The 26,719-nt window shown below is 43.7% G+C and overlaps 1 protein-coding gene across 1 annotated transcript; it reads right to left on the bottom strand.

Moving 5' to 3' along the window:
• Window positions 1–4,581: 4,581 nt before the first annotated feature.
• Window positions 4,582–26,032, bottom strand: LOC122562441 (chemerin-like receptor 1). Its single transcript, XM_088000296.1, has 2 exons — window positions 25,927–26,032; window positions 4,582–6,568 (listed from the first exon to the last, which is right to left on the bottom strand). Exon 2 carries the CDS (start codon window positions 6,545–6,547, stop codon window positions 5,561–5,563), a length of 987 nt encoding a protein of 328 aa, XP_087856422.1. The 5' UTR covers window positions 6,548–6,568; window positions 25,927–26,032; the 3' UTR covers window positions 4,582–5,560.
• Window positions 26,033–26,719: the final 687 nt, after the last annotated feature.

The raw sequence follows: 26,719 nt of genomic DNA, 5'->3' as shown, positions 1-26,719 counted from the left end.
GCTGGAGAAGGTTACAGATAGGGAGGGTGTGTAAGTGCTGGTGGAGGTTACAGCGATAGAAGAAGTGATAGAGGTAATCATTACATGGCCAAATGTGGATTAATGGAGGAAAACCAACATGGATTTCTTCAGGAGAAGTCCAGTTTGCAGAACTTGGATTTATTCAAATAGGTAACAGAGAGTGTTGGGGAGGGCAATGCAGTTGATGTGGTCTACATGGGTTCCCAAATGCATTCAATGCAGTGATATTGGGTGAAAGGTTATAGCTCCTGCAATAAAATGGGCAAAATCAGCAGACAGATAGGAAACCGTGAGTAACAATTGTTTGTGTGTGTGTGGAAAAATGATGGTACTTGAGTTTCCAAGGGGCCCTTGCTTTTCCTGATATGTATTAATTACCTTGATCAGGGTGTGTAGGGGAAAGATGAGAACAAAACCTGGGAGAATTGTAAACACCAGTGGAGACAGTGTGTGTCTTCAGATGGACATTGGCTGGTTGTTGGACTGGGTGGAGAGGTAGCAGATGAAGTTCAATGTGGAGAATGTTAGGACATACATTTTGGTTGAAAGACTATGGAGACAGAGCATAAAGTAAAATGTGCTCCTCTCAAATGTGTGCTGAAGCAGAGAGACCAGGATTTGTAGACATCATTAAAAGTAGCAAGGTCTGTGGACAGCACAGTTAAATAAAGCATTCTATGTGTTATTAATAATGGAACAGAATACAAGAGCAGGGAGGTGATGTTGAAGTTATATGGGACACTGGGTAGTGCTCAGCTGGAATACTGCATACAGATCAGGAGCATACATACAATCATAGAGTCATAGAGATGTACAACATGGAAACAGACCCTTCGGTCTAACCTGTCCATGCCGACCAGATATCCCAACCCAATCTAGTCCCACTTGCCAGCACTTGACCCATATCCCTCCAAACCCTTCCTATTCATATACCCATCCAGATGCCTTTTAAATGTTGCAATTGTACCAGCCTCCACCACTTCCTCTGGCAGCTCATTCCATACACGTACCACCCTCTGCGTGAAAAAGTTGCCGCTTAAGTCTCTTTTATATCTTCTCCCTCTCACCCTAAACCTATGTCCTCTAGTTCTGGACTACCCCACCCCAGGGAAAAGAATTTGTCTATTTACCCTATCCTCATAATTTTGTAAACCTCTATAAGGTCACCCCTCAGCCTCCGACGCTCCAGGGAAAACAGCCCCAGCCTGTTCAGCCTCTCCCTATAGCTCAAATCCTCCAACCCTGGCAACATCCTTGTAAATCTTTTCTGAACCTTTTCAAGTTTCACAACATCTTTCCGATAGGAAGGAGACCAGAATTGCATGTAATATTCCAACAGTGGCCTAACCAATGTCCTGTACAGCTGCAACATGACCTCCCAACTCCTGTACTCAATACTCTGACCAATAAAGGAAAGCATACTATACGCCGCCTTCACTATCCTATCTACCTATGACTCCACTTTCAAGGAGCTATGATCCTGCACTCCAAGGTCTCTTTGTTCAGCAAAACTCCCTAGGCCCTTACCATTAAGTGTATGCTTTAGGATGGATGTAAACCTATTGGACCAAGGACAGAAAAAGCCTTAGGAGAATGGTCCCAGGGATGGGACACTACAAGTTGGTGAAGTTGGGATTGGTTTTCTTAGAGAGCTGAAGGCTGAGAGGAGCAGATCTGAAAAAATTTTCAAAATCATCAGAGTAGACAGTCCCATTTGTAACAGCATCAAGAATGAGGTGAACAGTTTTAAGTGATTTAAGAAGCATTTGTGATACAAAAAAAAAATACTTCCCTCAAGCAATAGTTAAGGTCTGGAATGCACTGCCTGGAAGTAGGGTAGAGGCAGGTTCAATTGAGGCCTTAAAGAGGGAATTAGACGATTATTGAAATGAAAGGGCAGGATAATGGAACTGAAATAACTCAACAGAGGCCAGTATCCATCGTTAAGTCACCCTTCATTTACACTGGAACATTCCTTGACTTTAATATTGCCTCGTCTAGAGTCAACAGCCAGAATGTCAGCATTTCTGATACTGTCCTTTTTATTTATCAGTCAGAGCTCCCTGATTGGAACAGATTAACAGCCCCAGTCAGGGAACTCATAGTCTATAAGGTCCTGCTGGCAGAAACATAGAAACATAGGAGCAGGAGGAGGCTATTCGGCCCATCGAGTCTGCTCCGCCATTCCTCATGATCGTGACTGATCATTCAATTCAATAACCTTATCCTGCTTTCTCCCTATAACCTTTGATCCCATTCTCCCCAAGTGCTGTATCTAGCTGCCTCTTGAATACATTCAATGTTTTGGCATCAGCTACTTCCTGTGATAATAAATTCCACAGGCCCACCACTCCGAGTGAAGAAATGTTTCCTCAGCTCCATCCTAAATGGTCCACCCCAAATCTTCAGACTGTGACCCCTGGTTCTGGATGCATGCACCATTGGGAATATCCACCCTGCATCTACCCTGTCTAGTGAGGTAGAGAGCTTCTTCAAGGAAGGCATCCTTGCAAGAGGATTCGCAGTAGGTTAAAATCAACTAGGAGAAAGTGAGGACTGCAGATGCTGGAGATCAGAGCTGAAAATGTGTTGCTGGAAAAGTGCAGCAGGCCAGGCAGCATCCAAGGAGCAGGAGAATCGACGTTTCGGGCATGAGCCCTTCCTCATTCCTGAAGAAGGGCTCATGCCTGAAACGTCGATTCTCCTGTTCCTTGGATGCTGCCTGACCTGCTGCACTTTTCCAGCAACACATTTTCAGCTCTGATCTCCAGCATCTGCAGACCTCACTTTCTCCTCTACCCTGTCTAGTCCTGTCAGAATTTTATAAGTCTCTATGAGATATTCCGCCCCCCCCCCCCCCCCCCGACTCATCTGAACTCCAGTGAAAACAATCCTAATCCAGTCAATCTCTCCTCATACATCAGTCACACTATCCCCAGAATCAGCCTGGGAAACCTTTGCTGCACTCCCTCAAGAGCAAGAACATCCTTCCTCAGAAAAGGAGACCAAAACTGCACGGGATATTCTAGGTGCGGCCTCAACAAGGCCCTGCATAACTGCAGTAAAACATCCCTGTTCCTGTACTCAAAACCTCTCACAATCAAGGCAACCTATTTGCCTTCTTTACCGCCTGCTGCACCAGTATGCTTACCTTCAGCGACTGAATACACAAGGACACCCATGTCTTGCTGCACATTCCCCTCTCCCAATTTGCAGTCAGTCAGTCAGTCAGTCATTCAGGTAGTAACCTGCTTTCTTGTTTTTGTTTCCAAAGTGAATAACTTCACATTTATCCAAAATTATACTGCATCTGCCAATGATCTGCCCACTAACCCAACCTGTCCAGACCATGCTGAAAGATTTCTGCATCCTCGTTACAGTTCACCCTCCCACCCAACTTGGTATCATCTGCAAACTGAGATATTACACTTTGTTCCCTCATCCAAATCATTAATATAGATAGTGAATAGCTGGGGTCCTAGCACCGATCTCTGTGGCACCCTAGTCACCGCCTGCCAATTTGAAAAGGACTCATAAGTTCCTACTCTTTGTTTCCTCTCTGCCAACCAGTTTTCTATCCATCTCAATACACATCTCCCAATCCCATGTGCTTTAATCTTGTACAATAATCACTTATTTGGGACTTTGATAAACACTGACCTCATTACAATCACGACAGGAACTAATTCACGGGGCTCACTTGGAAGACACTGCAGACAGCAATGGCTTCTTTCTACATGATAGCAATTCAGTTATTCTATGATTGGGAGGAGTCTAGAAGCTAAAGGAGGTTCAAGAGATAGGAATGGTTATAGGGCTCAATCCATTGTGAACTTTCTGTAATCCATGATTCTACCTTGCATGGTACCACCTTAATGCTGCATAAGGGTCAGAAACTCTCCTTTTGACTGAATTCTCTGTTATCCAAAGTTACTGTTCAATTGATCTTCAATTAGTTTTCCAAGTGTCTGCTACTAAGATATTGGAATCTTTTATTCACAGCCATTCCTGGTATCAGGGTATGATCTTTTCCCCAGCAGGGTATTTTAACTCCTGTGACAATGTTTACGCTATCTCCCTTAAGATAAAGTTAAAAATCACACAACACCAGATTATAGTTCAACAGGTTTATTTGGAAGCACTAGCTTTTGGAGCGCTGCTCCTTCATCAGGTGGCTTTGGAAGAGGATCATAAGACAGAATTTATAGCAAAAAATTACAGTGCCATGCAACTGAAGTGATATATTGAACAGTAATGTAGGTTTGTTGCATGACACTCTAATCTTTTGCTATAAATTCTGTGTCTTATGATCCTGCTCCACAATCACCTGATGAAGGAACAGCGCTCCGAAAGCTAGTGCTTCCAATTAAACCTGTTGGACTATAACCTGGTGTTGTGTGATTTTTAACTTTGTACACCCCAGTCCAACACCAGTTCCTCCACATCATCCTTTAAGATAAGAAACAGGGTGCGGATATGATGGCATTGCAAAATATAAGATATTTATTACAACCTACTATAAGGCACAAATGTGACATATATATCTAGGCAAAAATTAAGCCATTTTTTAGATTACAGCAAAGGAGCATGTTTTCGGTAGAGTGTTATGCTTCGAGTGTTCTAAGGTAAGATGGAGCACAAGCGCTTTAAATGCTCAGGTCACAAGTTATGATAAATAACAATATCATGAGCAAGTCTTTTCAAAGCACACCAACATGTTAACCAGGAGACAGAACACAAGCAGAAAATTACCATTTCAGATCTATTCGTCTGTTTCCACAACAGTAAAGTCTCAATTATTAAGTTATATCTTGTCTTGAATATTTGAAAAGTAGGGAGCACTTTCAGATTATACAACAACCAAAATACACAAAGCTGTTGCATAAAACACCCCGAAGCCCCTGAAATATTCTCAAATATGACTACGTCGTTATGTTACGTTTAACTGGGCTAACAGCTCCTCAATCTAGTACATCTGTTAGTTTGTACTTTCAATTAATAACTCAAGCATTTCAGCCTCATCAATATCTCAAATAGGGAATTCATGAGGAACCTTTTCACCCAGACAGTGGTGAGGATGTGGAATGTGTTTCCACAGGAAGGAGTGTGAAATCAGTTTGTCAGGAGTTGGGGCACCATCTGACATTGACAAAGGCAATTGAGTAAAGACCAAGTGGGTCAAAGCAGAAGCAGCTGAGCGGAGCTGTATGGCTGTGTAACTGTGCAGCCACTGGGAGGTCCCAGGCATGATGATTGGTGCATCAACCCATTAGCTTCAATTTCTGGAAATCACTGGCACACACACAGAGCTCAGAATTCCTCGTAGCAGAGTAACAATAATCAGAGGGAGGCTGAGCACTGACAAGTGAATGAAGGGGTCAAAAGGAACCTTCTCTTGTTTTTGTTCAACACCTGCAAAACCTTGCAGCTGAAGGTTAATGTTGAGGATATTGAGTAGAAGTGAGATGTGTCCTGGTGCATCAAAGAGGGGACAGCACAGTATGTCACACAAAACTGATCATCTTCATCGGGACCACTGTTAGACAGTGCCTCTGCTTGGCCTAGTCTCAGACTTGGATCCACTGTAGCTTAACTCCTCATGTAATGCTCTCAGTGCCATCTGGATTCTTTTCTTGAAGTGAAAGGCTGACCCATGGCCGGTGAATACGTACAGGATGGGGTTGATGCAACTGTTTGCATAGGCCAGACTGGTGACTATGGGCAGCCAGACACTAAATTCCTCATCCGACATAACATGTATAATGGTCAACACATGAAAGGGTATCCAACAAACAAAGAATGCCAGTATGATCATAGTGACAAGTTTGCATGATTTGCCGGAGGTCTTTTTCCACCTGCGTCTGACTTTGACTGCGATGATGCTGTAGCACGTAGCAATGGTAAAGAAAGGGATAAGGAAGGCCAGAAAGAACCTGGTCACTATTAAAGCTGTCAGGTAGTTGAGGTCCAGACTGTAGAAGCAATAGGTCTTTCCTATGAGTGTGTCTTCTTCAGTTTCACGGACTAGGAAGAAGGGAACACTGGCTCCTATTGCCAATATCCACACAACCAGAGAGACCCCTTTGGCAAACTTAACAGTTCGATGGTTCTGAGACCAAACAGGCAACATGACAGAGATACACCTGTCCAGGCTGATCACAGACAGGACAAAGACACTTGCAAACATGTTCAGGTGATTTGTGAAACTGACGAGCTTGCACATGAAGTTTCCAAATGGCCAATGGGTCTTGAGAGCTAGTTGAGCAATGGAAAAGGGCAACATGGCAGTGAAAATGAAGTCAGCCACCGATAGGTTTAACAGCCACAGCATGCTAACTGTCTTCTTCATTTCTCTTCGGGCAATCCACATCACCAGCATGTTTCCCAAGACTCCCAGCAGACAGATGATGCAGGAAGTTACCAGAGGGAACACTGGCACCTCATCCTCACCCGGAATAATGAAAGACGACGGTGTGTAAGCCAACAGTGCCTGATAATCTTCATCAGACATCAGAGTGTACGACATCTTTACACCTGCGGTGCCTGCCTGGAAAACAAGCCAATAATATCAGTGATACACACACAATGAAACCCCAAATAATTCACCAAACAGAAGGACAGGGAGGAACCAACAAGGAGAAGTAGCAATCTATCAACCCATTACCACTCAAACACTGTGGTTTTCTCCTGCAAAGCAGAAATATTGTGTTAAAAAGCCCAAAGAACTGTGGATACTGGAAATCAGAAACAAAAACAGAAATTTCTAGAAAAAACTCAGTTGGTCTGGCAGCATCTTTGGAGAGAAATCAAAGTTAAACATTTCGGGTCTGGTGACCCTTCTTCAGAACTCAGTGTTCTGTTAAATCTGAATTAGCCCATACTTCAGAATGCCGTCCATCATTCTGGTTTTTGATTTATACATAAAGGTTATAGAGGTTATAAGAGATGGTCCCATACTTGATGGGAGGTAACAGCTATTGGAAGAGATTGAATGGGTCAGGAATGTTTGCCTCTAGGAAAGAAGTGACTGATGGGTGACCTGATTCTGGTATTATATAGTTACAAGGCAGTCATGAATAAACCCTAATGGGGAATTCAGGAGAAATGTATTTTACCGAGAGAGTGCGGAGAATGTGGAACTTACTCACACAAGAAGTGAAAAAGTGTGGTGATAGAAAAGCACAGCAGGTTAGGCAGCATCCAAGGAGGAGGAGAGTCAACTTTTCGGGCATAAGCCCTTCATCAATTTCTGATGTTCAGCATCTGCAGTCCTCACTTTCTCCCACAAGGAGTGGTTGAGGAAGATGTTATCAAACAGGGTTCAGGACCAGGGGGATCCATCAGGCCAAATAACAAGGCCCTGGGCCTCTGGGAAGATGCATCAATTCGGTGGGTGGGGAGCACATTGTTCTGGTCAGGAGTTGGGTCTGCTATGCTAAGGTCAGAAGTCAGGAATCGGGGTCATTGATCTCATGTTGAGACAGGTTGCTGTCGACCGGTCAGGGGTCAGGGGTCAAGGCCACAGCTAAGGTCAAGGCAGGGCATTGTCCTCAGGTCAGGGGTTGGGGTTCAGGGACCAAATCCTCAGATCAAGGCAGGGTACTGTCCTCGGATCACAGGTCAGGGTACTCAGGTTGGAAGTTGGGGAGCACAACACTGAGACCTGTGATTTCTGTTCTTGACCTTAGTATCTATACATTTAAGAGGAAGCTGGATAAATATGAGAGAGAACAGAACAGAAGGTACTGGTGACCCAGCGAGATGAATTATAGTGAGGTGGATTGGTGTAAATCGTATATCCTAGCACAGAGCAGTTGAATTGAACAGTGTGTGGTGTAAAATAACACCATGAAGTCTATCACATAGGCACGTAGTAGCAGCATGCTAATACTAGTTTCATCTTTGATATTGGCATTCAGAGTAAAATGTGTAATTTCCCAGGCATTAATAGCACATGTTGTGCACAGTGAGGTGACCTCAAAAGAGATAAAGACTCCTTCCACTGTGTGACTTGCAGAAACAGCACTGAAGCCACAGCCAGCAACAACACGTCTAGAAAAACCTCGTGGTTCAGTGTACCGGGACTGACCAACAGAATATTCGACAAGCCGTATTCAAATCACTTTACCCAGAACAAGTGTTCTACAAAGAAGCATTCCACTCAGCTCAGCTCAGCTCCCAACAACAGCAAAACATCCCTCCCCCAGCCTTGCAGAGTCTGAAATCAAAGAAATTGCAGAAAAGCTCTCAAGAAGTCAAATACAGTTTGAGGACAGACATGGAAAGATTATAGCATTTTGCATTAGACAAAGAATGCTGGAGAACCTCAGTGGCTCTGGCAGCATTTGTGGGGGCGGGGGGGAGAGAGAGAGAGAGAGAGACACAGAGAGAAAGAGAGACAGAGAGAGACAGACAGAGAGACAGAGAGAGAAACAGAGACAGAGAGACAGAGACAGAGACAGACAGGGACAGAGACAGAGAGAGAGACAGAGAGAGAGAGAGAGAGAGACAGAGACAAAGACAGAGACAGACAGGGACAGAGACAGAGAGAGAGAGAGAGAGAGAGACACAGAGAGAAAGAGAGACAGAGAGACAGAGAGAGACAGACAGAGAGACAGAGAGAGAAACAGAGACAGAGAGACAGAGACAGAGACAGACAGGGACAGAGACAGAGAGAGAGACAGAGAGAGAGAGAGAGAGAGACAGAGACAAAGACAGAGACAGACAGGGACAGAGACAGAGAGAGAGAGAGAGAGACAGAGAGATAGAGACAGAGACAGACAGGGACAGAGACAGAGATAGACAGGGACAGAGACAGAGAGAGAGAGATAGAGACAGAGACAGACAGGGACAGAGACAGAGAGAGAGAGAGAGAGACAGAGATTCAGAGACAGAGACAGAGAGAGACTGAGACAGAGAGAGACTGAGGCAGAGAGAGACAGAGACAGAGACTCTGAGTAGATATTCCAGATCCATGACCTTTTGCCAGAACCCTAAAGGTCAGGAACAGTTTGAGGGAGCACTGTCACTGATTAGCAGGGGATCTTTAAGCAGAAGACATTAAAGACACTGGCTCAGGACATCCCTACAGGGGCAAGAAACTGAGGACCCAAAGCATTACAGAATCACAGTTATGTTACAGCATGGAAGGGGCCCATTCAGTCCATCCTACCTTCACCGGGTCTAGCCCCGATTGCCAATCTCCTGCCTTTGCCCCATATCCCTGCACACCACTTCTGTCGAACAATCATCCATTGCCCTCTCAAAAGCCTCAAAGTAAGGACTCGCTCGCTTGCTGGGGGAGGTGGATTGTTCACCACAGCACATGTCCTCAACAGAAGAGCTGGTGTCGCCATTAAAGATGGCCACCTGGATCCAACTGCCCACTTGCAGGTGGCTGCACCTTCTAGAACAGTGCTCTTTAACTGACGTGACTGCACCACTAAAATGGCAATAAAACTGTCCAAGAACACAATGTAACATTGCATGCTGCATTAGTTCTACAGCAGGGTCTAAGCTACACCAGCCAGGACTGTCAGGGGTGGGGCACCAGCATTTAGTCTGTACTGTGGGGGTGGAAGTGCAACCTGCCATCACTTCCCCAGTGCTCCCTTTCAATAGCTGCTCATTAAAGCTCACCTTTATAATTTAGTGAGCCTTACTTCTGTTGTGTGAGCCTTACTTCTGTTGTAGGAAAGGTTTTGGCAAGGATTATAAGAGATAAGATTTATAATCATCTAGCAAGCAACAATTTGATTTCAGATAGTCAACATGGTTTTGTCAAGGGCAGTTCGTGTCTCACAAACCTCATTGAGTTTTTTGAGAAGGTGACCAAGCATGTGGATGAGGGTAGGGCAGTTGACGTGGTGTACATGGACTTCAGTAAAGCCTTTGATAAGGTTCCACATGGTAGGCTGTTGGAGAAAGTGCAGAGGCATGGGATTGAGGGTGGTTTAGCAGTTTAGATTAGAAACTGGCTTTCTGAAAGAAGGCAGCAAGTGGTGGTTGATGGAAAATATTCAGCCTGGAGTCTGGTTACTAGTGGTGTGCCACAAGGATCTGTTTTGGGACCAATGCTGTTTGTCATTTTTAGAAATGACTCAGACCCAGGCATAGGTGGATGGATTAGTAAATTTGCAGATGACACTAAAGTCGGTGGACTGGTAGACAGTTTGGAAGAATGTTACAGGTTGCAGGGGGACTTGGATAAACTACAGAATTGGGCTGAAAGGTGGCAAATGGAGTTCAATGCAGCTAAATGTGAGGTGATGCACTTTGGGAAGAATAACAGGAAGGCAGAGTACTGGGTCAGTGGAAAGATTCTTGGTAGTGTGGATGTGCAGAGGGATCTTGGGGTCCATGTACATAGATCCCTGAAAGTTGCTACCCAGGTTGATAGAGTGTTAAGAAGGCATACGGTGTGTTGGGTTTCAATGGTAGAGGGATTGAGTTCCAGAGCCGTGATGTCATGCTGCAACTATACAAAACTCTAGTGTGGCTGTACTTGGAATATTGTGTACAGCTCTGGTCACCCCATTATGGGAAGGATGTGGAAGCATTGGAAAAGGTGCAGAGACGATTTACCAGGATGTTGCCTGGACTGGAGGGAAGGTCTTATGAGGAAAGGCTGAGAGACTTGGGTCTGTTCTCATTGGCAAGAAGAGAAAGAGGGGATTTGATAGATACCTACAAGATGATCAGAGGATTAGATAGGGTAGACAGAGAAAGTCATTTTCCTAGGATGATGACGTCAGCGTGTACGAGGGGGCATAACTACAAATTGAGGGGTGATAGATTTAAGACAGATGTCAGAGGCAGGTTCTTTACACAGAGAGTGGTAAGGGCGTGGAATGCCCTACTTGCTAATGTAGTTAACTCAGCCACATTAGGGAGATTTAAACAATCCTTAGATAAACACATGGATGATTTTGGGATAGTGTAGGAGACAGGCCCATCGAGGGCCGAAAGGCCTGTTCTGCGCTGTACTGTTCTATGTTCTAATTATCCGGTTGCTGGTCTGTCTGGGATGTTCCCCGACTGGATAGTGCCAAGGGGTGGGTGACCACTGGGCACTGGGGACAGAGTAGCACTGACCTAGAGAGGGTGTTCAGACAGGACGTAGCTATGGCCAGCTGAACTGTGTGGACTGGTGCTGACACAGGGAGAGAATACAGGGTCATGTGTGCGCACGTGCATGTGGTGTGCGCGTGCATGCGTGTATGCGCGTGTGTGTGTGCACGTGGGGGGGGGGGGGGTATGGAGGCGGCAACACCAGATTGCCAACACTTGTCTGGGGAGGGGGCCACAGTGACCTCTCAAGGATGGCATAGGGACCAGGGATGTTGGTCTTTCACTGAATATCTGTTGACTGGGAAGCGGTTCCAGGAACTGTGTGTGGTTAGATGGAGATAGAGTTGGATGTGAACAACCCAAGAGGGAGGGGAGTAGGTAGTTAATGAGGTGAATTTGGTAAGATACAGTGAGAAATCATTTTAGTCCTTACAGCCAGAATTCCTCCAAAAAACCTGACAAAACTGACAGTTAGTCATTAGAACATGGTTTCACACCTCATTGCAAAGACAGTGCAGCACTCCCTCAGTACTGTACTGTCAGTGTCAGTCCGGATCATGTTCACAATATCTCTACAGCATTGTTGAACCTGCCTCTAAGTCACTGAGGTAAACTCTGGAAGCTGATACCTAGAAACAAAGATAATACAACACAGGTTAGCTGAGAATTGTGAGCAGTTCTCCCAAGAGCTCGGTCACTGGCTGTTGGTAACATTTATATTTACCATTCACACCTCCTCGAGACAGAATTTTGTTTCTTTCTTTGACTTATTCCCATCTCTCCTTAGCTCAACCTGTTACAGTTCTCATCGCTCTCTTCCCTTCAGACTGGAAAAAGGATAACAACTGTCCTGAGGGAGATGGTGGTGGAATGATAATGCTGATAGTCTAGGCCATGGTCCACAGCACAGTTACTCACTGCAGCATTCAATGGGTGTTGCTGCAGAATCCCTCTTTAGAACTTCTTCCCATGCCACTAAAGAAATTTTTATGGCTCTTTTGATCTATAATGCTGGACAACATTTACGCCCCTAGACCACAAAACTGTCCAGCATTTGAGAACCCCTCACTCAGGTCTGCATAAGACCCTTCACTGAAAACAAAAACTTTCATGATGTTCCTGGCATCCCCCAGTGACACAAATTCCAAAACACAATACAGGTCGTTCTGCTATAACATGGGTTCCATCAACACTAATTGGCTATAACGCGATTGATGAATCATGGATGTTCTTTGGAATAATGCGAACTTTCTATCAAACCGGAAATAGTGATTTTCTGTAGCGATCTTTGACAGCAGGATTTTCTTTGGCAGAGGAACACAGCTGTCACGTTATAGCAAAGCAACCTGCACACCATAATTAAAATGTTTTCAATGTGTTGTTCACAAGAAACCCACTTTGGGATTTTTCAGAGTTGGACTCAACCCTCATACTTCATAACTGGCATCTGGATCTGTTTGGATGTCCTGCATTTTGAGTAGATTTGCCAACTCCTTCATCTTTTAGTGCGGCCTCACTCTGCCTAATCAGAGCCGGGCCAACATTTTCCAACTAAGATTGCTGATGCAAAGTGTCTGTTGACTCATTCTGCTTGATTTCCAATCCAAATACTGAAAACCCTCAGAAGCCTAACTTGTAATTTTGAATTCTGCTTTGAGAACATTAATGACATTGTTTTCAAACTCATTGCACCCACCAAAAAAAACATCATTGACATGGCAAGGGTAGTTGATGATCTAGAGACATTATTGCTAGGCTATTAATCCAGAGGAGACAGTGAGGTCTGCAGATGCTGGAGATCAGAGTTGAGACCGTGGTGCTGGAAAAGCACAGCAGGTCAAGCAGCATCTGAGGAGCAGGAAAATCGACGTTTCAGGCCAGACCCCTTCATCAGGAATCCTGATGCTGCCTAACCTGTTGTGCTTTTCCAGCACCACACTCTCAACTATTAATCCAGAGACCTAGGGAATGAGGTTTGAATCCTGCCATGGCAAATGGTGAAATTTGAATTCAATAATAACCTGGAAATAAGAGTCTAATAATAACCATAAAACCATTGTCAGCCGTAAGGAAAAGCCCATCTGGTTCAGTAATGCCCTTTAGGGAAGGAAACTGTGAGCCTTACCTGGTCTGGCCTAAATCCAACTCCAGACCCACAGCAATGTGGTTGACTCTTAACTGCCCTCTGGGCAATTGGGGATGGGCAATAAATGTTGCCTAGCCAGCAATATCCTCATTCTGTGAATGAATTTTTAAAAATGTGTTATAAAGATACCTGAATACTTCCCCTCTCTAATGTCATGGCAAGGTCTGATTTAAACTGAAAACAACCTGATTTTAATAAGATAGAACTTACTGAGAAACATATATTCTAAAAGGGCTACTTCGGCCACATGCACATGTAACTAATTTCCAGGATGTCCAGGCTGTGTTTGTGACTCTTTTGGAGGACAAAGAAACCTTGAGCTAATTTTCCTGCAGAAATGAAGCTTTCACATTAATTGAGCTACATTCCTAACCATTTGTTGCTAACAATGTAAAAAAAAATCAGAATTGCTTTTCTTGCTGTTGGTGAATCCACTTTTATGTTCATTGCCCAGTTTTCTTTAAAACCTTCGGTCACTCGCATTTCTTTAGCTTTACATGTCCCATCAGGGGATACATTTTCTGTGCACTTGTATAAGCTTTGTGATAGGGCTGGTTATCCCCTACCCAGCCCCTCAAATTCTCTCCAGCTTTCTAGTTCTTGGTGTTTGGTATTTTGTATTAAGTTGTCTTGTAGTTTGTCCATGGCTGCCAAGGTATTCTAATCACTTGGATTTCTGCTCCTGGCAGAATGCGTGGTTTGTACTAGATTTCCTGTCCTTTATTACACTTTATATTTTGTCTTCTATATCTTTCTGTACTGCTATTGTTTGAACTCCCCTTCCTAATAATAGAATTTCATTCAACACTTCACAATCTCTTTCTAAGTGCATGTTCACACCTGGAACCACTATTTAAGCTTACCCTGCATTTTCCTTGCCCTCCATCTCTATACATGTTACCAATCCACAATCCTAACCTCCTGCCCCTCATCCTCTACATTCCTCTAGCTTTTATAATTTCCAAGGTCTTCCTTGTTCTATTTGGAATACATTTCTCCATTGACTAGCCCAATCTGGTTAATACTTTGACTTTAGTGCCCACCTTTACTAGTTTAGATTAGATTAGATTAGATTAGATTACAGTGTCGAAACAGGCCCTTCGGTCCAACAAGTCCACACCGACGCGCAACCCACCCATACCCCTACATTTATCCCTTACCTAACACTACGGGCAATTTAGCATGGCCAATTCACCTGGCCTGCACATCTTTGGACTGTGGGAGGAAACCGGAGCACCCGGAGGAAACCCACGCAGACACGGGGAGAACGTGCAAACTCCATACAGTCAGTCGCCTGAGGCGGGAATTGAACCCAGGTCTCTGGCGCTGTGAGGCAGCAGTGCTAACCACTGTGCCACCGTGCCGCCCATCAGTTGCTGTTTGGAAAAATGAGCATCATAGTGACTGTCAGAATTGATCTCTCCGTCATCCCACAAACTGATAATTTGATTCTCATATTGTACATTGGGTTTGAGAGGTACAGGATACTCGTTTTCTATAATTCTTTCAGAATCTGCAAATTTGTAACCTGTACTAAACAAACTTGAACCATATCCCCCAAAGGTCAGATTCCAATGATGTATAATTATTATTCTTCTGCTTTTGTTGATAACTATTCCCAGTCCTCTCCATTCTCTAAATATTCTCTGATGATAAATCATACCTCTCAGACTGAAAACATACCCAAAGAACTATGGATGTTGTAAACCAGAAATAAAAACAGAAGTTGCTGGAGAAATTCAGCAGGTTTGGCATCATCTGCAGAGAGAGAGAAACAGAGTTAACATTTCTGCAGAAAAAGAGTCACTGGATCGGAACTGTTAATTCTGCTTTCTCTCCACAGATGCTGCCAGAACTGAGTTTTTCGAGCAATCTTTGACTCCCAGATTGAAACTGGTTTCTAATGGCCTTGCCTTATACCTTAAAGCTCACAGATTCCTTTCTGAGACTCAGCTTTAATCAAAGCCTTTCAACATGGGTGCTGTGCATTCAAATGCTCTGAAAAAGTCAAACGAATTGTAGCCCTTTCCCAAGCTGGGAGCTGATCATTTATTACTGCAGGAATTTCAGGATTTCCATGCTGATACAGACTATATCCTCCCACCATCTGTACAGAATCCTTTGCATGTACACCTCCGGCTGGTACAGATGCTAATTTACCATTTGGCTGATCTTCCACAATTTTGTCTGTTACTGCTCAGTGTTTTGCACATGCCCCATTGCTAAATGCCTGTCTGCTGCTGCAAATATGTGTCCATTCACGCACAAGTCTCTAAGTTCATTATTGTCAGTAAGAAATTCTGCCAGTGGTCCAAATCCTGTCCATATCCACTTTTGCGTTATCTTAGCCATAGTTATTTAACATGTATTAGAGTAGGTGGTTAACACCTGGTTGCTAGATCTCCAAAATGTAAAATTACAATATGCTTTTTTTCTCTTGTATCTTTAAATCCATGGCCAGTACCTCAATGAAATCTCTTGCTAAAGACAAACTTACTTCAGACATGTTGGTGTTCCTTTGGTATTTCTTACATCTCATATCTACCACGTTGATAAACTTGTTGTGCTCCCATCCCTTAACCCTGAATCTTTAACTAACACTTTGACCTCTGGTGAATACATTGGCAAATTACCTATTTAATTTTAATACAAATGATCGTTTGTCTTCTAAAGTTTCACCCCATTGTATCGATAACATTTCTTTAGTGGGGTGGGGTGGGGTGGGGTGGGTGGGTGGGGGAGTGCTTATGTCCCATTAAAGAATACACGTGCTCCAATTGTGTAAATTGCAAATTCATTGATTTTCCCAATGCAATAGAACATAGAACATAGAATATTACAGCGCAGTACAGGCCCTTCGGCCCTCGATGTTGCGCCGACCTGTCATACTAACCTGAAGCCCATCTAACCTACACTATTACATGTACGTCCATATGCTTGTCCAATGACGACTTTAATGTACTTAAAGTTGGTGAATCTACTACTGTTGCAGGCAAAGCATTCCATACCCTTACTACTCTCTGAGTAAAGAAACTACCTCTGACATCTGTCTTAGACCTATCTCCCATCACTTTAAAGTTGTGTCCCCTCATGTTTGATTAGATTAGATTAGATTACTTACAGTGTGGAAACAGGCCCTTCGGCCCAACAAGTCCACACCGACCCGCCAAAGCGCAACCCACCCATACCCCTACATTTACCCCTTACCTAACACTACAGACAATTTAGCATGGCCAATTCACCTGACCTGCACATCTTTGGACTGTGGGAGGAAACCCACGCAGACACGGGGAGAAGGTGCAAACTCCACACAGTCAGTCGCCTGAGGCGGGAATTGAACCCGGGTCTCTGGCGCTGTGAGGCAGCAGTGCTAACCACTGTGCCACCGTGCCAACCACATACTTGGAAAAAGGCTGCAGTGACCAGAACTGTACACAATACTCCAAGTGCGGCTGTACCAGAGTTTTGTACAGCTGCAGCATAACCTCCTGGTTCCGGAACTCAATCCCTCTGTTAATAAAGGTCAAAACACTGCATGCCTTCTTAACAACCCTGTCAACCTGGGTGGCAACTTTCAGGGATCTGTGTACATGGACACCGAGATCTCTCTGCTCATCTACACTACCAAGAATCTTACCATTAGCCCAGTACTTTGCATTCCGATTACTCCGTCCAAAGTGAATCACCTCACACTTGTCCGCATTAAACTCCATTTGCCACCTCTCAGCCCAGCTCTGCAGCTTATCTATGTCTCTCTGTAACCTACTACATCCTTCATCACTATCCACAACTCCACCGACCTTAGTGTCATCCGCAATAGTTTTGTCATTTTGCATATCCACTTTTATCTATGCTTTCTTTACCCGCTGTCTAATTAATAAGACTGGACACTATATCATTGTTAATAAAATGTTAACATTGTGTCCTTCAGTTTCTGTTGTGAATGTTACTGGAAAGGAATGCCTTCTGAGGAAAGTATTTAGTGTTTCTGAGATTTGTTCTTGCAGGGTAGAATATCCATCCTGTTCTCAGACTGTCCACCCAGACTCCCGCACTGCTCCAGTGAGGCTCCACACATTCCTAGGGAAATAACACCCAGGTTGTGATCAAACCTTCTCAAAAATCGCAAACCTTGTGTTGTGATCTGCAGCACTGACTTTGACGACTTCAAATCAGAAATGCCATCCCCTGTTTGTTTCATTTTCTGGCTCCTGAACTGAGCATCTCACTTGGAGAGAACAGGAAAGAGTCAATAAGTTGCTGTGAGTCTGGAGGATAGTTTCGGCCAGGACAGGTGAGGACAGCAGAATTCTTTCCCTAAAGGACATTCGTGACTCAGATGGGGTTTTACAGCAGTCAGTTGCAGCTGGTCACTATTACACAGACTCCCTTTCAATCCCAGTTTGAATTAATTCCATTTGACTTCCCCCAGTGGTTATGATGGGATGTAAACCCACATCCCCAGGCCATTCACCTGGCCCTTTGGAGTAACAATCCCACCAAAGCCTCTTACATCTCAAACTTTTCCCAGTTTTGATCAAAAATCCTTTTCAAAGGATTTCATAGAATCCCTATAGTGTGGAGACAGGCCAGTTGGCCCAACAAGTCCACACCGACCCTCTGAAGAGTAACCCACCCAGACCCATTCCCCTACCCTATTACTCTACATTTCCCCTTACTAATGCACCTAACCTACACATCCCTAAACACTATGGGCAATTTAGCACAGCCAATTCACCATAACCTGCATATCTTTGGATTGTGGGAGGAAACCAGAGCACCCGGAGGAAATGCACACAGACATGGGGAGAATGTGCAAACTCCACACAGACAGTCCCCTGAGGCTAGAATCGAACCCTGATCCCTAGTACTGTGAGGCAGCAGTGCTAACTACTGAGCCACCATGCCATCCTTGAGCTGATTCACTTGCTCTTTTCCTCTCGGTCCACACTTCCTCTTCACTTTCTTTCCTCTCCTTTTCTCATTTTGTTTTCAGTAATTTTTAGTTCTTTTTTAACTAACTTACTTTCTGGGGAGAGGCAGAAGCTGTGGCTGTACCTGAGCTGGAGGGATTTGGCAACGGGCTCGATGTCCAGTGTGAGGCACTGGCTGGGGGTCTGACCTGACATCCTCCATACTTGTACTTGAGTGCACCTGACAATAAAGTCTAAAGTTTCCACGGACACTGCCAGAGCAGTTAAGAGTTTCCTGAAATTGGAATCTGGGAATTCCCTGCCTATAAGGGTGAACGAAGTTAAAAATCACATAACATCAGGTTATAGTCCAATAGGTTTATTTGGAAGCACTAGCTTTCGGTGCGCTGCTCCCTCATCAGGCAGCTTTGGAACAGGACCATAAGACACAGAATTTATAGCAAAAGATTACAGCGTCATGAAACTTGAAATGTTACACTGAACCTGGATTATTGTTCAGCCTTTCATCTTTTAGAATGGGTTGCAGGTTTCGGTTCATTAATATGTAAATCCCAGAACTTCTTTATGTCTTGAGATAACTTTAATGCATTGTCTCAGCTGAGATCTCACCTCTTGTTATTAAAACCTTAAGTTATCTTGAGAATGTGACTTAAAAGTAGTTCTGTTTATAGAGTCATAGAGATGTACAGCACAGAAACAGACTCTTCGGTCTAACTCATCCATGCCGACTAGATATCCCAACCCAATCTAGTCCCAGCTGCCAGGACCCTTCCTATTCATATACCCATCCAAATGCCTTTTAAATGTTGCAATTGGAGCAGCCTCCACCACTTCCTCTGGCAGCTCTTTCCATACACGCACCACCCTCTACGTGAAAAAGTTGCCCCTCAGGTCCCTTTTATACTTTCCCCCTCTCACCCTAAACCTATGCCCTCTAGTTCTGGACTCCCAGCCCCAGGGAAAAGACTTTGTCTATTTATCCTATCTATGCCCTTCATAATTTTGAAAACCTCTGTAAGATTACCCCTCAGCCTCCAACGCTCCAGGGAAAACAGCCCCAGCCTGTTCAGCCTCTCCCTGTGGCTCAAATCCTCCAACCCTGGCAACATCCTTGTAAATCTTTTCTGAACTTTTTCAAGTTTCACAACATCTTTCCGATAGGAAGGAGACCAGAATTGCATGGAATATTCCAACAGTGGCCTAACCATTGTCCTGTACAGTCCCAACTCCTGTACTCAATACTCTGACCAATAAAGGAAAGCATACCAAACGCCTTCTTCACTATCCTATCCTCCTGCGACTCCACTTTAAAAGAGCTATGAACCTGCACTCCAAGGTCTCTTTGTTCAGCAACACTCCCCAGGACCTTACCATTAAGTGTATAAGTCCTGCTAAGATTTGCTTTCCCAAAATGCAGCACCTCGCATTTATCTGAACTAAACTCCATCTGCCACTTCTCAACCCATTGGCCCATCTGGTCCAGATCCTGTTGTCATCTGAGGTAACCCTCTCCGCTGTCCACTACACCTCCGATTTTGGTGTCATCTGCAAACTTACTAATTGTACCTCTTATACTCGCATCCAAATCATTTATATAAATGACAAAAAGTAGAGGACGCAGCACCGACCCTTGTGGCACTGCACTGGGCACAGGCCTCCAGTCTGAAAAACAACCCTCCACCACCACTCTCTGTCATCTACCTTTGAGCCAGTTCTGTATCCAAGTGGCTAGTTCTCCCCGTATCCCGTGAGATCTAACCTTGCTAACCCGTCTCTGATGATCTTTTGCTCCACAACCACCTGATGAAGGAGCGGCACTCCGAAAGCTAGTGCTTCCAAATAAACCTGTTGGACTATAACCTGAGCTGAAAAATGTGTTGCTGGAAAAGCACCGCAGGTCAGGCAGCATCCAAGGAGCAGGAGAATCGACGTTTTGGGCATAATCCCTTCTTCAGGAATGACTATAACCTGGTATTGTATGAGTTTTAACTTTGTCCACCCCCAGTCCAACACCAGTACCTCCACATCGTGCCTGTAAGGGTGGTGAAGGTAGAAACGCTCTCAACAATGAAGAAGTATTTATAACTACACTTGTAATGTTAAAGCATACAAGGGTGTGGGCCAAGTGCTGGGAAGTGGGATTGGAATCATGAGGTGGTTGCTTTTGACCAGCACAGACTCAATGGACTGAAGGGCCTTTTTCTGTGCTGTGTGACTCTGTGACTCTAGTTTCCTGCTTTTATTTCAGATTGTAGCTGCTGTATTCTGCTTTTCACTGGGTGAACAGGAAACCTGGATGTGCAGTGACAAAGAAGTCCTTCACTCTGCCCTCTCTTTCAGGTGCAAGTAACCACTCCCACAACGCTGCTCGAAGAGTGGATCTATTGTTGAGACTTCTCAACCAACTCAAAAAAGACAGAGCATCTGGTCACATGTCTCATCTCTTATTGTAGCAGCATGCTGGGCAACCAAATTTACAGTTTTTTTGCTTCACAATAATTAACCAGCTGTGGTAAGCACTCTGGGACAACTTGAGGTTGCAGCAGGCGCTATATGAATTCACGTTCTCCAAGCTCAAGCTCCCAGTTTCTGTAAGATGTTTCACATCTTTTCTATTGCACCATAACCTGAAGCATTTTGGTGAGCGGACGTATTGTCCAGGGTCCCAGAGCATCAAAAGGAAGGGCACACAGGCCCAACAGGGTCATGAACAGGGTCACTACAACCTTTGACAAAAACAGAAAGGGCTACCACTTCGAGAAGCAGGCTGCACTTCCCCTGCACTCTCCCCAAACAGTCATCAAAAACGTGCAAAATGGGACTTGTTTCAGTGATGATAGAAAATGTAAGTAAAACTGTGCCTGGGAAAAGTATTGATACTTAGAAAACCCCACTTCATCATTCTGTTTATTCCCACACATCTTAAACCATCAGATTTAACGGTTGTTTCATTTTAACATTAACTTCCTCACATTTCACATAGATTATTGCTACGTGTCAGACTAGCTGTGTTTTGCATAGATAAGGCACAACCTATTGGTGATTGTTCTCAAGCAGGTGCCAATTTAACTTTAAGTATAACCAAACCATTCTCAGGAGACTGTGAGAACCTCTTTATGAAAGTAGATCAAAGGTTTTGTTTCATAAGTTTTTTTGAAGTACAAATTGCAGACAGTGTGAGAGTGTTTACAGTCTGACTAACTTACTCTTCCACTTAGACACAGAACTGTCTGAAAAATGTCAGGTCGTTTTCATTCAGATTAAGCCACTTTCTTCTACAGCTAAAGCTGTAAGATCTAAGGAAAACTGAAATAAAAGCTAAGTTAAAAATCATACAATGCCAGGTTATAGTCCAACAGGTTTATTTAGAAGCACTAGCTTTTGGAGCTACTTAGTGATGGAGCAGAGCTCCAAAAGCTAGTGCTTCCAAATAAACTTGTTGGACTATAACCTGCTGTTGTGTGTATTTTAACTTTGTCCACCCCAGTCCAACACCGGCTCCTCCACATCAGAAATAAAAGCAGTGAGCGTTGGTGGCTCTCTGCAGGAAGAAAGCAGAGTTAACATTCTGAGTCCAAGTTAACTTGCTCAAAAGATGTGCTTTGAAGAAGAGTCAAAGTGGACTCAAAATGTTAACTTTGTTATCTGTCTACAGGTGTTGTCAATCTGCTGACTTTATTCAGCAATTTCTGTGGTTCTTCCACTAATCTAATATGTGGGTGGCACGGTGGTTAGCACTGCTGCCTCACAGCGCCAGAGACCCGGGTTCAAATCCCGCCTCAGGCGACTGTCTGTGTGGAGTTTGCACGTTCTCCCCGTGTCTACGTGGGTTTCCTCCGCGTGCTCTGGTTTCCTCCCATAGTCCAAAAACGTGCAGCTTAGGTGAATTGGCCATGCTAAATTGCCCGTAGTGTTAGGTGCAGGGGGGAATGGGTCTGTGTGGGGGCGGTTCAGTGTGGACTTGTTGGGCCAAAGGGCCTGTTTCCACACTGTAAGTAATCTAATCTGCAGTACTTTATATTTAAATTAATTGTACGCAATGTTGTGTCTGCAGAATGCCTGCAGTGTTCGAACAGAACTGCGCTAATAGTTTCACCAAGAATACAGTCTCAAATATTTGAGTCAGAGTGTGTGTGTGTTTATGCATATCCAGTCAGTAAGCTTCAGAAGAGGAGAAATGTTCAAGTGCAGCGCAGTTTTTACACGTGCTACTGAGGCATTTTTGGGAAACATGTGAATGATATAAATACAAAATAGGCATAAATACATGAAGTTACAAATGAAGATCCAGCACAGGAACAGAATAAAATAAATTTGTGCAAAAGCAAAATATTGGCACAGTCCTTAACAATAATCAAGAAAATACAGATTTTACAGCAGATGGGGATGGGTGGTGGTGCTGGTTGGTCAGAAGAATTCCTTGACACAGCATGAGACTCTGATTGGTTAAAGCAGATTCAACAGGAACTTTCAAGAGGGAATTGGAGAAATATTTGAAAAGGTAAGATCCCCAGAAAAATGGGGAAACAGCGGGGGAATGGGAGAGCTCCAGCCAAGAACCAGAACAGGCACAATTTGGCTGTGCTGCACCGTTCGATAATTATTGAAATGCAGTTAATGCAGTTCTACAAATACACGTGAACCTACAAGCTGAGAAACTCAGCAGGTCTAGCAGCATCTGTGGGGAGAAGACAGAGTTAGTGTTTCAAGTTCAGCGACCATTCTTCAGTTCTTGAAATATCAACTGGTTTCTCCCCACAGATGCTGCCAGACCAGCTGAGTTTCTCCAGCAATTTCTGTTTGTGTTTCGGATCCCCCTCATCAATAATTCTTTGTTGTATTTTACAGTACTCGGTGGAGCCATTTCCCAGGGTTTTAGAAAAGCTCCTTCCCCTTCTTCCAATTCTGCCTTGGAATTGTGAACACTCCCTCTGTCCTGCTGAGAGCTTTGCCCTGAGATCTCTCACAATGGGCTTTGTCACAATGCTGTGGTTTTAAGAGGTTATCTTGTCCCAGATTTTTTTAAAGAGAGGTTTTAAGGCAGAGGTGATGTGCAGTCTCCACATACCCAATTAATAGCTTGTGAAGCCTTGGATTTTTTTTAAAGTTAGAACAATAGAAGCAGCCTGAATGGGTGGGATTGAGCTCACACAGAGCCAAGGGTTTTAGGTTTCGCTTTCAGCAGTTGCTGTTGGGGTCTGAAAGAAGTAGAAGCTGTTTTTGTTTCCCTCTCTCCAAAAGCTGAGGGTTCTCTTCCTGTTACAGGAGTTACATGTGAGACAATCTATTGTCTGAATTTGCCTTTTGTCAAGGAAGTGTTTATGGGAAGCTATTATATTGGAACAAGTTAATTAGTAATAGTTACTGTATCTATTATTCTGTTAAGATTTCCAATAGAGTTAAGTTAATGCTTCCCCTTTAAGTCTTTCTTTTGTTGTATTTTATCTATACTGGATGAATAAAGTGTGTTTTGCTTTAAGTTCAGTAATTTGTACAATCAAACTGCACCTGGAACAGAATAACTTACATTTACCTTTAAAATAAGAAAAAGTTGGCATCTAGACTATTTTCTGAATATTTTGATGGGATTTGGTCTGACTTTGAACCCATATACTCCTGATACAGGGGACAAGAAAACTGTCCACTCAACCATCATATCTACCTCACCTTCCAGTCACAAACTAACATTGATGAACGTACAGGAGTAGTTTATAATAACAAGATGAAAATTACATTTCCACTACACTAAGATGCTACAGTCTGTTTGAAAGTTTCTGTCTAGCCTTCTGATGCAGCCAAAACCAACAAACTGGCAAAGGTTGAGAGATCAAGATGGGAATCCTATCCTTGAGCAGCCTCTCCTTACTTTTCCAATTTTACCAAATGGTTCTAGGTTTCAGATCCTGAATCCCCAGAACATTATTTCCAGACCTTTCTTTGCTTCTCCCAACATTGCCCTACCCCTACCATCACTTTCAGGAGCTAGTTACAAACTCTCTGTCACTCACACACTCTTGAAGTATTTCCTTTCTGACAAGCTCACGATAGCCTCCCCACCCCTGGGTGTTTATACAGGTACATTTGAAGCAGTGATCCATTTTCACCTCATTATTGAGAGGGTGCACAAGCGCGGGACTTGATTGGGAAGAGGGATAGAGAGCTGAGGAGAAGGAAAACAATGTCTGGCTGCCTTCCATAGACTTGAACTTAACTGAAACTGTGCTGCCTCTGTCCAACTCATCCCAAATCCTGTTCCCCCATCTTTAACTGTACTCAATGACCCACATATGTTCTTGGTTCAGAGATGCCTTCATTCTAAAAATTCTCATCCTTGTGTTCAAATCTCTCCATAACCTTTAAACTCCTTCTTACCTCCTTCAGTTCTTCACAATTCCAAAGTAGTTGCAATCCTCCAATCCCCCAGTGCTTTCTATATCATCATCCAAACACTCACGGCTGTACTCTCACCTCCAGATCTCCTTCTTGAAATATCTATAAATCATTTCCTTCCTTCCTTTCCCTCTCACTCTCTCCCTCTCTGTCACCTCCTTTAAGATTGTTCTTAAAATTTACCAGTTAGACCAAGGTATTATTCCTAAAACCTCCCTGTGACTGCATGTCGAATCTTGTTTGATTTCATTCCTGTGAGGCACCTCAGGATGTTTGGACTACTACAGGGGTGCTATATAAATGAAAGCTGTTATTGAGTTTAACGAGACAGTGTGCACATTTGAAACTCAAGCATGGCTAGAAAAACCCATTCCCCATTCGGCATTTAGGGAGGGCTGATAATCATTTTATTCTGCCATTCTGGGAGTGGAGACACTAGCAAGAACAGAACAGAGAGTTAAACACAGGCAAGTCTTGGTGAGAGAACAGCCATACTTCAGATCAGTAAATTTAATATCTGCCACCAAATATTACATCAGATTAGTTTTATTCAGAGGAGGAGATATTGAATTCTTACTATGAAGAACTGAACTACCTCATCTATAATCACTTTTGCAGATTATATAAAATTATTAAGATGTAATTTTGCGGAAAACATTTTGAGCAAACTTTGAAAATGTTCAGCCTGATTCAGGTGCACAGTTTCAGTTAGAAATTAAACATTTTATATTGGCTCCTATGGTTGAAATAATTTTAAAACGATATCAGAATTTTATAATAATTCATGTTGTTGTACCCGAGCTACACAACTGCTGGAAGTAAATGATAATTGCAAAGGGGAAGTATTCACTTCTCTCTTTTTCTTTCTACTTTTTTCTCATAAAGGATGCACCATGTTTCCTGTTTTGCTCAGTTTTAAGCTGAGCTTTAAATCACATCTATCCCATTACCTAAGCTATTTGGTTACAGTTCTCGCTCAGTGGCAAGCACATTCTTATTGCTACTGTTGAAACCCCTCCTGGATTGTTCAACAAGACACTCCCAGCAGATTCCTTCCAAAACCCAAAACCAACTTCCAATCTCTATCATGGGCATCCAATCTTGCTCACCATCTCGGAAACACCCCCCAGCTCCACCCCCCTGCCCCCCAAAACCTGGTTCACCTCCACTTACCAGAATTGATGACCTTTAACAAGCCCTATTCAGCCTCTCCGCCATCTCTAATGACTCCCTCTCAGCCCCTTACAGCCAACACTCCTTCCGTCTTGGGCTGTCTATCCTGAAGGATCAGGAGCTCCCCCATCCTCCAACCCACCCACCCCCAACCCCGAGCAAACTCAGGCAAAGCTATCAGCCACAACTTACCAGATATGGGAAAATTCCAGCGTTCAATCAAAAAGCAGAAACTTCAGAAACATAGAAATGTTTTCTTTCTTCCTCAAAAGAAGCCAAAATCCAGACTTGCTTACCAAACCAAAACGCTGAAAACAACAGAAGGCGAGCTTTGAGTTCGAGGTACAACCTCTGAGGGAGGCATCAGCGTATCACAACTACTATATGATATAGTAAATGGCTCACCACAAGCTTTCAATGTGGTTTTTTTTAAGGATTACGCTATCACTGTTCTCCCAAACGATATGGCAAAAAAAACCTTGCATTTGTGTAACATTAGGGTGCTCTAGATTCTCCCTTGTTGAAGTGCAGTCACTTTCTTATGAGACATAGAAATTTGAGCAGAGCGGATCCCAAAAAAAGACATTTTATTTTTAATCATATTGGTTAAGGGATAAGTATTGGCCTCAGTTCACTGGGGAAATCCCTTCTGGTCTTCTTCCAAATAGAATCAGGAAATGTTGGAGATACTCAGCAGCATCTGTAATGTTAATGTTTCCAGATGATGTCCTTTCACCTGAATTGGGGAAGTTGCCGAGGTGATGGGTTTTGACTGAGCTCGAGAAGCAGAAAAAGGAGGAAAGAATCAAAATAACGTTCTGTGATTGGGCATAGGGCAGGAGAGACTCGATGACAAAACAGATGTCAGGTTCCACAGGGATTGATGCTGGGACCACAACTGTTTGCAATATATATTAATGACTTAGAGGAAGGAAGCAAATGTAACTGTTGACAAATTTACAGGTGAAACGAAAACAGTTGAAAA

This window comes from Chiloscyllium plagiosum, unplaced genomic scaffold, assembly GCF_037043375.1.
Source record: "Chiloscyllium plagiosum isolate Xiang-an unplaced genomic scaffold, Cpla_swu_hap1 HiC_scaffold_24, whole genome shotgun sequence".
Classification (NCBI taxonomy): Eukaryota; Metazoa; Chordata; class Chondrichthyes; order Orectolobiformes; family Hemiscylliidae; genus Chiloscyllium; species Chiloscyllium plagiosum.
This window is presented reverse-complemented; position numbering and strand designations above follow the sequence as displayed.

Coding starts and splice junctions, on each gene's coding strand:
- LOC122562441 (XM_088000296.1), bottom strand. CDS start 6,547: ATGTCGTACACTCTGATGTCTGATGAAGATTATCAGGCACTGTTGGCT.